At 24.1% G+C, this 15,228-nt stretch overlaps 2 protein-coding genes across 4 annotated transcripts; one reads left to right on the top strand and one right to left on the bottom strand.

Annotated features, from left to right (window-relative positions):
* The first annotated feature begins 736 nt into the window (after positions 1-736).
* On the top strand, positions 737-12,351 carry LOC113548790 (kynurenine/alpha-aminoadipate aminotransferase, mitochondrial-like). 3 transcript variants are annotated; one of them, XM_026949859.1, is made up of 9 exons: positions 737-935; positions 4,289-4,496; positions 5,471-5,639; positions 8,870-9,059; positions 9,362-9,478; positions 10,078-10,221; positions 10,288-10,594; positions 11,334-11,542; positions 12,178-12,351. In XM_026949859.1, exons 1-9 carry the CDS (start codon positions 933-935, stop codon positions 12,223-12,225), a joined length of 1,395 nt encoding a protein of 464 aa, XP_026805660.1. In that variant the 5' UTR covers positions 737-932; the 3' UTR covers positions 12,226-12,351. The 3 variants fall into 3 exon arrangements, with proteins under 3 accessions (XP_026805660.1, XP_026805661.1, XP_026805659.1); XM_026949860.1 differs by having other exon boundaries at positions 737-952; positions 4,288-4,496; XM_026949858.1 differs by lacking the exon at positions 737-935 and adding an exon at positions 1,913-2,094.
* Positions 12,352-13,211: 860 nt separating this feature from the next.
* Positions 13,212-14,570, bottom strand: LOC113549560 (integumentary mucin C.1-like). Its single transcript, XM_026950920.1, has 2 exons — positions 14,408-14,570; positions 13,212-13,619 (listed from the first exon to the last, which is right to left on the bottom strand). The coding sequence occupies exons 1-2, from the start codon at positions 14,459-14,461 to the stop codon at positions 13,425-13,427; spliced, it is 249 nt and encodes an 82-aa protein (XP_026806721.1). The 5' UTR covers positions 14,462-14,570; the 3' UTR covers positions 13,212-13,424.
* Between the last annotated feature and the right edge of the window lie 658 nt (positions 14,571-15,228).

Below are 15,228 nucleotides of genomic sequence, written 5' to 3'. Positions count from 1 at the left end.
ATAAAATACCTATATTATAATCTGATGTGATATTGCATCAGATAATATAAAGTATTATGTTATAAATTATCAAATTGTTATATAATTTATTTTATTTTTTATTAGGTACCTACGTACGTCGTACATCATTAATATTTAAATACAACAAATTAAAGTGTGTTATTATCTGTGATGAGTTTGGATTAAAGAAAAAATTAATGGTTTATATTTTCAAAAAACCAAAAAATATACATACATTTACCTATGTGCATAAATTAGGTTTACGATATAAGTACATGCATTTCTGTTTTAAATAATTTTCTCTGTATCATTTTTATATGCTATGAATCGTTTTTATATCTATATAATGATTTGTCATTGAATTCAAATATTTTAACACTATTATCGTGACTTAACGAATATGTATTGACACTAGATACCTAACATACGATAGACAATCACAATATCCCAAATTTTATAATTTTATTTTAAAAGCTTCAATTTACTTTCTTTTTAACGAGTTTCTTAGAGGTACGCTTATGCATTTTATTATATTACAAACAAAATATCTCAATTAGATCATTTTAATTTTCTTATCATTAAGAACAGCATGAAATCCATGTTACTATTAAATGTATTAAATTAATTATTTTTTTTTTATGTTTGTTTGTTGATACGATTCATATAATGAAATCTCCTATCGACAGAGCATAATATTTAGTAAGTACGGACGCTGTGATTTAAACGCTAATTAAGCAACTTAACCTCTTAACACTTTCGTTAGGAAGCATGTGTAATAACATCGTTCATATAAAATCCGATGTACTAGCACTTCGTTTTTAAGTTTATTAGTGACTTTTATTTATATTAATTTAAGTTGATTAAATTTTATTTTCAATTTATTATTAGAAGCTGATTTGAAGAGTATACAGTAAGAAGACTGCAAATATTTCATGGTATATTAAATAGTATTAATAAGTAAAATTTTATATTATTATTATAACAACCATTGCTACTATATCAATAAGTTTATTTTATTTTAGAATCGATAATAAAAAATCTTGTACTAAATACTTATACTTTTTTGGTAATTTGCAAGTTCACACAATTGTAAATGTTTAATTATTTTAGCTGTGTGTTTGTGTAAGTAAACAGTGTTAAATATTTTAGAAACAGTATTTCTTAAACTGTTTTCTGCGGTGACATCCATATATAGTTAAATTTAAATCATTTAACATAATATTTCTATTTCATTTATGATTGTACAATAACAAATTTGTGAAATTTTAACCTATTTACTCATACATAATTTTCAAAATGCGAATATGTATGGCACTATCTTTAATAAAATTTAAAGTTATTGTACATTTATTCAAAATATTAAATAGATATTCGTTCATATTTTTAGCAGTTTATTGTTCATGATGAATGAAACAATGAGTTGATACAATAAAGTTTTTATGAGAAATTTATTAAATACGTGTGACAAGACCATTACATTTTCTTTTCGTAGTTGCAGAACTATTAAAATAAAATATTTTTAAATTATAGCTAAATTTGGACATGCAAATATATTATACTTGTTTAATATAATATTGTACAATTTATTCAATTTATTATTTCTATTTAATTATTTTATTTATTATTTGAGATTCGTAATTATTTGTGTTGATATAATATATTATGTCGACGAGCCAGGCTGAGAAGCTTTGCTATCGACAACAATTTTGATAAGATCTAAAATATTAATCATTATATTATACATCGCTTAATTTATTGTTAGACTAAACTGTTTATAAGTCTCTCATAGTCGTACAGTTTACAGTTGAACATGTTCAAAAAATGTGTTAAATCATAACAACCATAACTTAACTATTTCTTCTTTTAAAATGTATTTTTCGATATAATTATAAAGACATTTGACTTAAAATTCATACTTCTTAATTTTTAAACAGACGTTTATATTTTGTAATGACCATTAAATATACGGTTTAATACGGTTGTAGTTCTGTTTGAAAAACTTTATTTTCTAAATATTTATTTAATTATAAATACTTCTTATAGTGAAATATGTCTTTTATGAAGACTTTAAAGAAAAATATTTCTATGAAATTGGTAAGTTTTAATACCATTTTAGCCAATTAATATTGATTATAGACTCAAAGAATCAATAGGAAGATATTTATATTTTAAAGTAACTAGTAAACTAAAAAAAATCGAAATTTAAAATAAAATTTTACATAAAAGATAGTATAGTAATGTTTTACTATTTTAGCTTTTTAATATTGATTTAAAATTGTAAGGTTTTAAAATACTGTCAATTACACAATATATGTTATTTCATAAAACATATTGTATAATAATATTATGAATTATAAATATCTAATGTCAAACTTCCTGTCTATAAACAGACTTTTAAAATAAATTATCGATCGTTAATGGCCTACTAATACGCCTACACAATAATATTTGTGTATTATTAATTAATATATCGTAAAGTAGGTTATGAATATTATGATTATAATTTTTAAATATTATTTTACAACTATCTACTTTGTTCTTTATTTCGTTAAATGTTACACTTAATATGCTATTTTTATAGTAGTATTACTCAAAAGGTTTTTTTTTTTTTATGTTTTCGCTTGCTTCATTAGCAATAATTGATCTTAAAAATCCAATAATTTATGTCAATGAGGTAAAATGTATCACTAAAGTTATCACAACCCCTTTTATATTCTATACAGAGCAATTAATGTACCTATTGATATTTAATATAATATACACGTAACCCCCTGAGCTATATTATTATAAATATTTCGTGTGAAAAATAACATACATAATACAATAAATAAGTTATTATTATTAAATAATAGATTTTTTATAATGAGAAAGACTTGAAGGTAAACATAGAAAACAAATTAAAGAAAATAAGTGACTTGGTTTTATAATGATATGAGATCAATTTTTTATGGGAGTTAATAAAATTAATTAAAATAATTTTGGATTTTTGATATAATTGTAAAAAGGTCCTTACTAATAGTTGTGCCTAATTTTAAAAAATATTTAAAACAGATAGCATACTTCATTTGATAAATTTTAATGTTTTGAGTTTTTTCATATACAATTGGACATTTTAATGACAAAATATAACAATTTTAGTTATTATTTATTTATTTTATTTTATTATTATGTTATATTTCAAAAAATTATATTAATTGTAATAGCTTGCTAGGAAATTGTTCACCGTTAAAATAAAAATATTAAAAAAAATTGAATTAATATAATTTTCAAAATATAATTCATATCTTTGAACCTATTAGACTCATTATTCTTAGTAAATAATAGTAATAGATATAAATATATATAAATATATATATATAATAGATATAAAGTTTAATAATTCTATAGTGAAAACGAATAAGTATAGTTCAAGAATGTAACTATTATATATTTTTTTGGTTTTTGCGATGTGTCGAGTAAAATAAGGAAAATTATGAAACTCGTAATTTCAATGATTAAAAACTATTAGAACTGTCAGAGAAAAAATAAAAGACGTAAAAAATTAGGTAATTGTTTTATTCCAAATCGTAATATTTCAAAATAATGTGGACAAATACAATATTTTACAAATATTGTAAAATATAATAATTTATAATTCATATAATTTATCATATAATAGGCAGCAATAAATAGCATACATATTTTTTAACAATTGTAAATCTCACTTAAATGTTAAATTACCTTACAAGTTATTATAAGTATTTCTTACTTATATTTCGTGTACTATAAATAAATTCAGGACTATATAAGACAGGCGAAAATTCTACGTAGTTACTTAATTTTATTTCCATCCACATTCTTATGAAACATTTAAAAACTTAAATTTCATGTAGGGTATTTTAATTGATTTATTGATTTTTTTTTTTTGATAATCAATAATACAACTTAAACATATATCATTTTAACCTACTTCTTTAGTTCTATTACCTACATGCATTTCTCACATGTTTACTTGTACATATCGCAACCATTAAACACGTGATATTTTTTTAATATAATATGATAATTTATTTAATGACCTATAACATTAAAAAGTAATTTTTTTTTTAATGCTCTTTTCATTTGAAATAGTTATTATAATAAATATATAATGTATTATGCAATTTGAATGTAAAGAAAATATACAAACTAAATAATATGCACAAATATATTTTTATTTGGTATTTCACTCTAATATTTTTTTTCTACGATTTTTTGAAATAATATTATTATTCCTGTCTATTTTAATTACTGTGTTTTTCTACTACAGAATATGGCGCAGTATCAACTATATTCGTCCTCTAAAGAATCAGCGGCCGTGGAACGTTGTCCAATAGACTGTGTAATTCCTGGATATTGTCCCGAAGAACCAATACCGTCATACAATCAAAACAATGCTATTCCGTTTAAAATTGACTATTCATATTTCATTAACGAAATGTCATCTAAACGCGAGCCGTCTAAACTTCGAGAAATTAGTAACTATAATATTGTGATTGATGTTAGTGTGCGAATTAATGATGGGTCAGTTTTAGGGATAGATCCCTTTTTGACGGTTTTAGATTCTGAGTGGAGCATTAGATGTATTGATTTTACAGTGATGTGTAAATTTTTTTTTGTGATTTTCAACACCTTTTAAGCATTAGAAATACTTCAATTTTCAACTTTGAATGGTGTTTTCTAGTAGCAAATTGAATCTTATTAGTACTTAAAGAGATTAAACGTAAAAAATCCTAATAATTTTCTTTTAAAATCGAATAAAACAAAAAAATAGTATAAACGCAAATTCTTAAGATAAACCAGTTTTCGACAAAATTGTTTATTATAATTCATAACATTGATAACTGTAGAAACTTGAAATTTTCATCAGTATTTAAATTATGATTTTCTATTTATTAAATAATCACTTTGACTCTTTTAGAGCTAATTAGAGGCATGGGCAATTTTTAATTTTTTTTTTTTTTTAGTATTTTCCTATAAATGTCAAAATAAAAAATGTCATTATAACTTATTTTAATACTAATAATAAAAATAATTACTTTAATAGTAATATCAACAAGCATATCATGGGATGATATAGGCTGATAGATCGTCTCCACTCAGAATCGTTTTTTTATATTCAATGATACATCATTGAATTCAAATTTAACACATCCATTAAAGTGAACAACTCGATTTCCCACCTTTTTTTCAATGATTTTCTTCATATGAATTTAATATTTGTTCATGCATGGACATTTTTATAATGCAGGACATACATGCGTGTGTAGTAGGAGTCCTTAAAATATTGACCGACAAAAGTCTTTGGACTTTTTATTACCTCTATTCATAAACAAAACCTCTAAATTTGACACTGATTGTTGTATCATATGTTATAATTGTATCAAGAAATAATCTTTATATATATATATATATAAATATGTTACCTTTATTTATTGAGTATTTTTTTCAGCGAGATTGTTAGAAAAACTACCACCAGATTGCATAAAATTCGGTGTAGGAGTACCGAACGTATTAACATTTCCGTTCAAGAAGATAAGCGTGGAACTAATTACCGGCGAGAATATTAATCTTGAAGGTGAAGAACTATCTGATGCCTTGCAATATCTGCCTTCGGTTGGGTATGTTTTTTTACTTACTAAAAATATCATTAGTATAAAAACCTAATTATTCACTTAATATACAAGTTCAAATGATAATAACTTATTTAAAAACTAATACTTACTAGTTAATCTAGTGCTCCAGATACCGTCAAATTTTTACTCTTAATATCCCTTATATATCTTGTAGTATGTAGCTTAATCTAGTATTTTTCATTACTATTTAATAATTTTTATTTGCCTACTTATATTTACTGGCTAAGGAATTATACCTAGTAATGTTTCATGTCATATAATTATAGTTTTAAATTCTAATAATGTTTGTATATTGCAACAGTAGTAACATTGTAATCCTGTATCCTAACCTAATGCGTATAACATGCATTATAAGACAGCTCCCGATGTAAAAAATATATGTTCACATATTTTACAATAAAATTTTAGTTAAAAAATAAAAATTGAAATTACATGATGGGTTCTATGCATTTTACTGTAGCTAATCAAAATTTGATATTAACCATTACTGCAGTATTTTCATCCTATAAATTTCAACGTATAGGTATCTGTATATGTTACATATTCTGAGTAGAGCAATGGATGTATTGATTTTATACTGACTTTTGTATGTGTACCTATGTGTTTTTGTATGTCATCATACTCATCATATTTTAGCAAATTAGTAATCTATACTTATATATAATTTATACTTTAAATAAGTAACTTAAATATTAATCTTCCTTTTTGAGTAAGGACTTAATATTAAAAAAATATCCAAGAACCCCCGGAAATCGTTGGGTAGTCGGTGAGCCAGACCATCACTGATGACAAGCAATAGGAACACGATTGTGCAAAAACAAATTTTCAAAACTTGAATCTGTTTATTCCCACATGACTTTTAAAATGCGAGTAATGAGTATTTGCGAAACAATGTTTAATACAATTTAAATTGTTGTGAATTAATTCAAAAGATCAAATAGATATTCGTCCATATGTTTAGCAGCTAATTGTTCACGATGAATGAAGCAGTAAGTTGATGCAATATTTTGATGAAAAATTTGTTAAACAAGTGTGACAAAAAAATTAAATTTTCTCGTTGTAACTACGCATTATTAAAATAAAATAGTTTTAAATTATAATTTAACTTAGACATGATAATATGTTATACTTGTATTATATAATATTGTATGACCTATTGTATAATTTATTATTTTATTTTATTTATTTATTTATTATTTGAGATCCATAATTGTTTGTATTGGTTTAAATAGTATGTAGGTGACCCCCAGGTTAACAATATCGTATCAGCTAAAACTTAATTACTGATTTTACTATTAATTGTTTCATCATAGTTATTTTTATTTTAAGTTCAACATAAACAAAAAAACTTATATATTAATGTCGATTATATAACTCTAAATAAAAAAAAAATATTTTTTTTCTTTTTAACAAAAAAAATAACATATTTTACATTTTGTAAATATGAGAAAATTTGAAAGAAAAACGGGTGTACAACTTAAATAAGCAATAAGGTCATATTAAGTATACATAGTACATGTACTAGTACGTGAATAGTAAAACAAATATCAATACAACTTAATAAAAGTATAGTTTTATAAAATTAAAAATTAATAAATAATATTGTTAGATATATAATTATACTGTATTAATAATATAATAATAATATTAATTGGTAAAATATTATTTCATGATTTTCGATGGAACTTATAAATATATTAATATAAAGATTAAAAATTGACTAAATTATCATTTTCATATTAGTATTAATATAATATAAATAAAAATAAAAAAGTATATTTAGATTTAAACATTTGCAGAAATATATGATTTATGTTTGTGTTTACAATACTGTAAATATGTGAGTGTTAATCATTAAATGGGTTTTTAAATGGTTCCTTAAATTGAATTTTCAGTAATATTTTTTGACTTGGTGATGCTGTGATGAGATAAGAAATTAATAGTTATGCAAAATGTTTCATTAACTATAATTTATACTTATACAAATTAAGTCCATTAAGATCCATTTGGTCAAACAATTTATCATTTGAACCAAAGCATAAGCTATCTGCCGTACTGCAGGTGATTAAAAATAAAAATACATAAAGAAATGTTCCAATTTATTATACTAAATATCGCATTATCTGTACATTTTTACTTTATTTAATATTTTAAAAAATTAATATTTATTTGGTATTATTAGTTTTAATTTAATGATGATAATTATATACACTTCAGCTACAACGGCCATTAGGTGCATATAATATTTTTTCTAGTTTTTATATGACATTAATTAATTTCGTTTTTATGGGAAAACAATAGGTTTTAGGTTATTATACTTAGTTAATTACTGGATCTTGTCCTAGGGAAATGTTATGTATTTTGCTTCCTTTGAATTCCTCCTAGTATTATTCTGTGTTAAAAGGTGTCTTATCGTTATTTGACTCCACGTGTTGCACATATGGATGGAACATTGTTGAACATATCTAACAAAAAACGTAAGTTATCCAGTTATGTCTAATTTCGTCATCTGTTTTTTTACTATTATTATTATTATTATTATTATTCTCTACTTTTTTTAATTTAATGGGAAAATATTAATTCATTGGTTATCATTTAATTTATAAACATAAACATATTATAATCGTTACTAAATAAGAATGTACACGAGTGTTGGATAATAAAAGAAATTCGTCGCGCGCAGGTTTATATTGATTGGCTTTCAAAGACGAAAATAATCGTCGATGATATACAGTTAAAAAAAGGTTGCGGTGTAGAACAGGACGACCAACTAAGCGACGAGGTAGATACGTTCTTATTATTTCGCTATGAGTATATAAGTAAAGTATGAATGGTGGCGTTTTAGAGCTAGTTGGTCGTAATAGTCTATCAGTAACGTATAACATCACCCAAGTATTGTTCATATTATTTTTAATTAAATATAGGTAATATGTCATCACAATTTATTGTCATTAAGCCATATAAAAATGAATCACAAAACAAATTCAAAGGCGTACATACAATACAAAAAAAAACAAAGTCGTCTTCTTTATAGCTGTATTGTATAATATAAAAGTTAGGTACGCCATTTGGTTGCACCAAACAAAAAACTCGTCCACAATTTTATTCAAGGGCTTTCATGAGCAATTTATTTTTGGCTAAACTAGTAGCCAGCTATTGTGAATATAAATTATGACAATTCATATTCTTATATATTATTTAAATATTTTAAATAGATATCGACCTTTAATAAAGATATTAGAAGAAATACAAGAAAGTTATCATGGACCACAAAACTGGAATGAAAGATCTATTATAATGACATCTGGCGCACAAGAAGGACTGTCCAAGGTCGTGGACATGTGCATGCGATGCAACGACCCAGTAATTATGCCTGATCCGGTTTACACAGGAGCCGTTGACTTGGTAAAGCCTTCATCAATACCTCACTGAAATTATGCATCGATATTAAATTTCTAATCGTTATGAATTATGATATATTATTTATCCAATAACTGAAAATATGTTATTTCAAATACTAAGGTCCTGTATAATATAGTACATAATATATACTGATACTATACAGGTAACTGTATAGCCTGTGTTTTTAATACCTAATTAATAACTTGTCTATCTAAATATTCAACACGGAAAATAATTTATAAAGTAACCAAACTCATACCCTCGCTTTTATCATTAAATCTTATGATAACATAATATGTTTGCAGTTCAAACCATATAATGCTGATATCATACCGATAGTACAAGATTCTTGTGGTGTAATCGTGGAAGAAATCGAAAAAGTTTTAGCTGAAAGAAAAAGAAAAATGATGCCGATACCTAAAGTAAACCACTATTATACTTTTATACTCCGATCCTCATATTATAATACATAAATACTAAAGTTCTTTGGCCCCTGATCGTTATACTTGCAAATCAACGTAAATTTCGTCAACGTCTAAAATGATTTTATGCGTTATGTTATTCTTATTTAATTTAATTTTTTGCTTTAATAATTGTATGATAATTAGTGGAAAATATTTTAAAAATAATTTTGTTTAATAAAATATACATAAATGATAATATAACACCTAATATTCTAAGTGGATATAATGTATTGTAGTATAGCAATAGCATCAATAGCATTGTGGATTTTACAATATGTATTTTTTTCTTTTTTTTCTATCCCAAAAAATTGTTCCAAAATATTTATGTAAGGTGTAATTAAGTCATCAATTAGAAATTAAATATTAATATTTCATATACACATACGTCAAAATTAGAAAATTACAAACACATTTTTATAAAAAAAACCCTACTATTTTAACTATTTCATTTATGAATATAATACTGTCCACATTTAAATTAGAAATAATAATACACCTTTCTAAATAAGATAAGTGCCAATATTATATAATAATCACACGCTTAATGTTAATAATAGATGATTTATTTGAACCCAACTGCATCAAACCCTGCCGGAACTACAATGCCCACACATAGAAAACGCGCAATTTATAAATTAGCTTGTGAATACAATATGCTTATTCTTGAAGATGATCCATATTACTACTTACTTTTCAAAAAGGTAACTGTCAACATTTCTCCTTTTAATTAATAATAAATTAGTTGATTAACTGGAATATGGTTTCAGGAAAATCCAGTTAGTTTTTTGTCCATGGACACAGAAGGTCGTGTGCTTCGATTCGATTCTTTTTCAAAAATCATGAGCTCTGGTTTACGCGTAGGCTTCGTAACCGGACCCATAACATTAGTACGTAGAATAGAGCTTCATATGCAAACATCATCAATGCACACATCATCATTATCGCAAGTACTTTTATACAAACTTCTATCACATTGGGGTAAAGATGGTTTGATTTCTCATTTTATGCATGTCCAAAACTTTTACAAACAAAAGTTGGATCACATGATGTCTGCAATTAAAAAAAATCTTAACGGTAAGAAAACATTGCAATAAATACTAATTCTTGAAATCGTATTTAAAAATTGGGGAAAAAATCAAAATTTAAATGATGATCTTATTTGGGAATCTAGCGGAGGGTACATACTACGCTATTTAGTATTTTTGCTAATTTATTGAATGAATTATTTGGTAACACTAACACTTTTTAGGTTATACAATAAATTAATATTTGTTCAATGAAGAGAAAAAAATAATATTAAGTAATAATTGTAAAATAAAAAAAAAAGCCAAACCTAAATTTAGTGAAATATCAAATAATAAATAGGATAGATAATAAATTAATCTTAATAATAATAAAAGTAATGTGAGCTTACATCATAAATTGTATGACAGCCGTAAACAAAATTAAAATGAAACAAAATGAGAAGAATCTGGTAAGCAGAAAAAAAAATTTAAAAACAGCGTAAAGATAATTAAAATATAACTTGATAATTATGACTGAAATTAAATTATATATACATTTTAAAAATGAATACAATTATATATAATACATTAATACCTGTTCATGTAAATATAATATTTTTACATAATCAATATACATGGAACAACAAGATATAAATAAAAATTGCACCATATTATATAAGACGAATATTTGTAATAAATAGAATAATAATAATCATTAAATTTTACTGATAAAATAAACAGCACTTTTATCTCACAATTTTATTATCAAATCAATATTATAGTAAATAAAAGTAATTTCTTCTAAACAGGATTAGCTGAATGGTACGAGCCAAATGGTGGCATGTTTCTTTGGTTGAAAATAATTGGATTGAACGATGCCAAACAATTAGTCGCTACTAGATGTTTGGATAAATTAATAATTTTAGCTCCTGGGTATGCGTTATCAGCCAATACCGAAAAACCAAGTCCCTACATTCGAATTTCGTATTCCATTGCTTCACCAGAAGAAGTCGATCGAGTAAGTGTTTTCTTTTACTTCAAAAAAGTATTTTTTACATTATTTCATTGCATTTTTAGTTATTTTTTCAATTCGATATTATGTATTACACGCCAAACATATCCATTTCATATTCCTCCATCCTCCACGCTCTATGGTTCAAATAAACCTCTTGTGCGTTGTATGTCCCATGCAAACTTCGACACTTCTTTCTCTATTTTTACATCATGATTATAAATTGGAATTTAAAACTTATATTATTATTATTATTATTACTTTTACAACTATATTATAGTATTACTAAACATATATAAGTACACCGAATAAAACATATCGCATATTTTTATTTTACTTATTTTTATATTACCATAAAAGTGTTTTTATATTATTATATATACATATTATTTTTTCCTGAATGTTTAATCTTATAAATACATACTGTAATTGGGCTAAATGTCCGTAAATAATTTATTTAAAATAAATTACAAATAGTAGAGCTATGCTCACTACTATAGAAGTATAAACTATATACTAGGATTATAGTTTAATATACATAATATGATGTATAATTCGTCTAAAAATTAAAAAACAATTTTTTTTTAATTGTTTTATTAGTTATTCAACTTAATCAAGTATAACTTATGTTATTATTCTAGGGAATTTCACTACTTGCAGAAGCCATACGAGAAGAATTATCGAAGTAATTCTTGTTTATAAAATCAAACATCATAAATGATACTTATCAGTTATTAATTATCATTAAAGTTTGTATGGATTTACATATCTATATTTTTTTTATTGAAAAATATTTTAAGTCATCATATTTTTAGTTTTAACTTTTTATTGTATTTTTATTAATACATATTAATAATATCTAGTATATATTATAATTTATAATTAATTAATGAAAATACATGTTTATGATAATTTTTTCTTTTTGCTCTTAATAGTGGGGTTCAATTTCAGCACTAATCTTTTGATTTCTGTAAATAATTTTGTTATTTTATACTTTTTATTTGTTGGCATTATGTACAGATTATCTAGTCCTGTTGCTGTCAGTACATTTTCTTCCACAATTTCTGTTATATCTATACAAATATAATCTATAGCGTAGATATAAATATAATAAAACTATCAATAAAATTACATTGAAATAATAAATTAAAATTAAAAATTATTTAAATATGAAAAAGCTATTAAGTATTTTAATTATTAAAAATCGTTGTTGCAATGATGAAGTTCAATTATAAGCGGTTATTTTTATTATTTTAAATTCTGAATGGTATTATAAAATATTATGTATTAATGCTAAAATGTGTTTGTTTTTTTTTCGTATTTATACAGTATACTCATCACTATACACAATAACTGTATTATAATTTATGATAACAAGTTAGATCTAGTTTGTACTTAAAGAGAAGTAAAAATTAAAAAATGTTCAGTTTTTTTTTTAAAAATAACATTATAATGTTAGTCATTATAAATACATACATTACATTCAAAAATTTCAATTTTTGAAATTGACCTTATAAATACAATATATATATCGCAATTTAAAGGAGAAAGGTTGGATATATTAAATTTAGGTACATAAATATCTACATTTTTTTTTTTAAAACCTGGTTTCATTATTTCCAGTTTCCGTTTTTCTATTCGGAAAAGGTTGGTTCATTAGTAACAAAAAATAAAATAAAAACAATTTAATATTTTAATTTTTGAAAACATTTATAATTATTATGTGCAGTGTTACAATAACGCAGTACATATTATATAAGTACATCTAAGTGTGCATAAAACTGTATTTGGATCTTCAATTAGTACATTTGTTGAAGTAATCAGGAAGGATATAAGATCAACCACTGTTGGTTTGTACCGAACTTGCTAATAAAAATATTTGATATTATTATGATGAAGTTGTTGTTGCTGTACTTGTTGTTGGAACTGTTCCTCCAGATCCTGGAGGATAACTTGGACATTGGGTACTACCACCACTGCTAGTAGTTGGAGGAGCTGAAGTTGTAGCTATAGTTGTAGTTGGAGTTGTAGTTGTAGGTGGTGCAGTCGATGCAGGGTCATCGGCTCGGACTTGTCCTAAATTCTGTATAAGTAGGTATAAAATAATTATTAGTTTGGCTATGCACAAGTTTATGAGTAATGCGTGGATAGGAAAATGATAGACTTGGTTATTTGGAGAGTCAAAAAACAAAATCTTCAGTGTTTTTCAAAATAATCAGGAAACACCAATAGGTATCGACAAAAAGGAGGATGTAAATAACTACTCTGCTGAACAATATAGGTATTGTGTGTAAAGTACCTCGTTACTGGGAAGTCACTATAATGTATGACGTTTTAAATTTGAATATTAATAATTACTTAAGAAAAACGATTGTGAATTAACATGACCTATCAGCCTGTATTACTAAATATATCTTATGATTAGGTACCTAAATATATTGCTATTAAATTAATTTATTTTACTAATAATAAAGTAGGTTATTGAATCATTTGTTCCGAAAATATTGTATTTACAATGTATGTAATCATTGTATGTATCGATGTATGTATCATTGTATGTAGGTATATGTTAAAGGTTTTAAATTTGTTATTATTCGTTTAAATATCAGCTATTTTGTCAACATTTAAAGTTCTGACGCTCATTAAAAATATTTATGGAATTACGCTCAATATTTTTTTTCAAATCTATTTAAACAATTTATGTGAAACCTTGTTATAAGAAACCCTATTAAATTTTATAATTATTTATAATTAATCTTAGAATTTTTTTTCTACTTAATTATTTTAGCTTATAAAACATATTATACAATATTATAACTTACGACTTCTATGATATAATCATAAATTACAAAATTACATGTTGATACTTACAGACAAACTCAGGGTGATGACAATTGCCATGGTAATGGTAAATTTAAAATTCATGTTCGATTTGTATTGATGACGTATTAAAAATTAATTTAATATAATCTAGTATATCTAACGAGTTTTTTTTAAAGTCATATCCTTTTATACAGTTTTTATCAATTAATCAACTTCGGACTTTTGAATTGTGTTTTGCCAGATACATAAATTGTAAGTAATTATTTACACATTAATTATGTAGCCAAATGTTCAGTCAATATGTATTTAATAAATCATAATAATTTTATTAAAAATATAAATAACAATTTTATTTTATACCTAAATACCTAATACCTTATATTATATTAGTTTATTATTTTTAAATTCTCATATATCGATACAATACAGCTCTCTAATTTAGCGTTATATACGTTTTACTCTCTGTGTAACGTCCTCTTAAGATAATGTTAACCCATATGTATAGTATACTCCGTTTTACTAACGTACAACATAGTAAATTTTCATTCAACAGAATCATTTTTATGTTTTCAATGTTAATATAAGAGTAAATTTACATATTTTATGGAACTACTAATTACAGTGATATATATTATATAAAAAAATAAAATATACAAATTAACGTTGAAATTGGCTATACGAATATTTATATAAAATGTTTTTATGATAGATCTTAAATATATAATACAATACAAAAAAAATAACTATTAGGTATATTTTCTGTAGCTAATGACACTTGACAACTCTATAACTCTATTTAGTTGTATGCAAAAAATTATTCAATTTTCGTGAGCCTAAACAAAATTCACACGTGAGGCAACATTTAAGGA

The sequence above is a fragment of the Rhopalosiphum maidis genome, chromosome 4 (assembly GCF_003676215.2).
Source record: "Rhopalosiphum maidis isolate BTI-1 chromosome 4, ASM367621v3, whole genome shotgun sequence".
Classification (NCBI taxonomy): domain Eukaryota; kingdom Metazoa; phylum Arthropoda; class Insecta; order Hemiptera; family Aphididae; genus Rhopalosiphum; species Rhopalosiphum maidis.
The sequence above is the reverse complement of the archived record's forward strand: the minus strand, read 5'-3'. Positions and strand labels throughout refer to the sequence as shown.

What these genes read in the sequence shown, in the direction of transcription:
- LOC113549560 (XM_026950920.1), bottom strand. Translation starts at nt 14,461, where the DNA reads ATGAATTTTAAATTTACCATTACCATGGCAATTGTCATCACCCTGAGT. An exon ending in TCATCACCCTGAGTTTGTCT is followed by an intron (nt 13,620 to 14,407) that starts GTAAGTATCAAC and finishes CTACTTATACAG; the next exon opens with AATTTAGGACAAGTCCGAGC.
- LOC113548790 (XM_026949858.1), top strand. Translation starts at nt 2,050, where the DNA reads ATGTCTTTTATGAAGACTTTAAAGAAAAATATTTCTATGAAATTG. An exon ending in GTCTAAACTTCGAGAAATTA is followed by an intron (nt 4,497 to 5,470) that starts GTAACTATAATA and finishes TATTTTTTTCAG; the next exon opens with CGAGATTGTTAGAAAAACTA. An exon ending in CACCAGAAGAAGTCGATCGA is followed by an intron (nt 11,543 to 12,177) that starts GTAAGTGTTTTC and finishes TTATTATTCTAG; the next exon opens with GGAATTTCACTACTTGCAGA.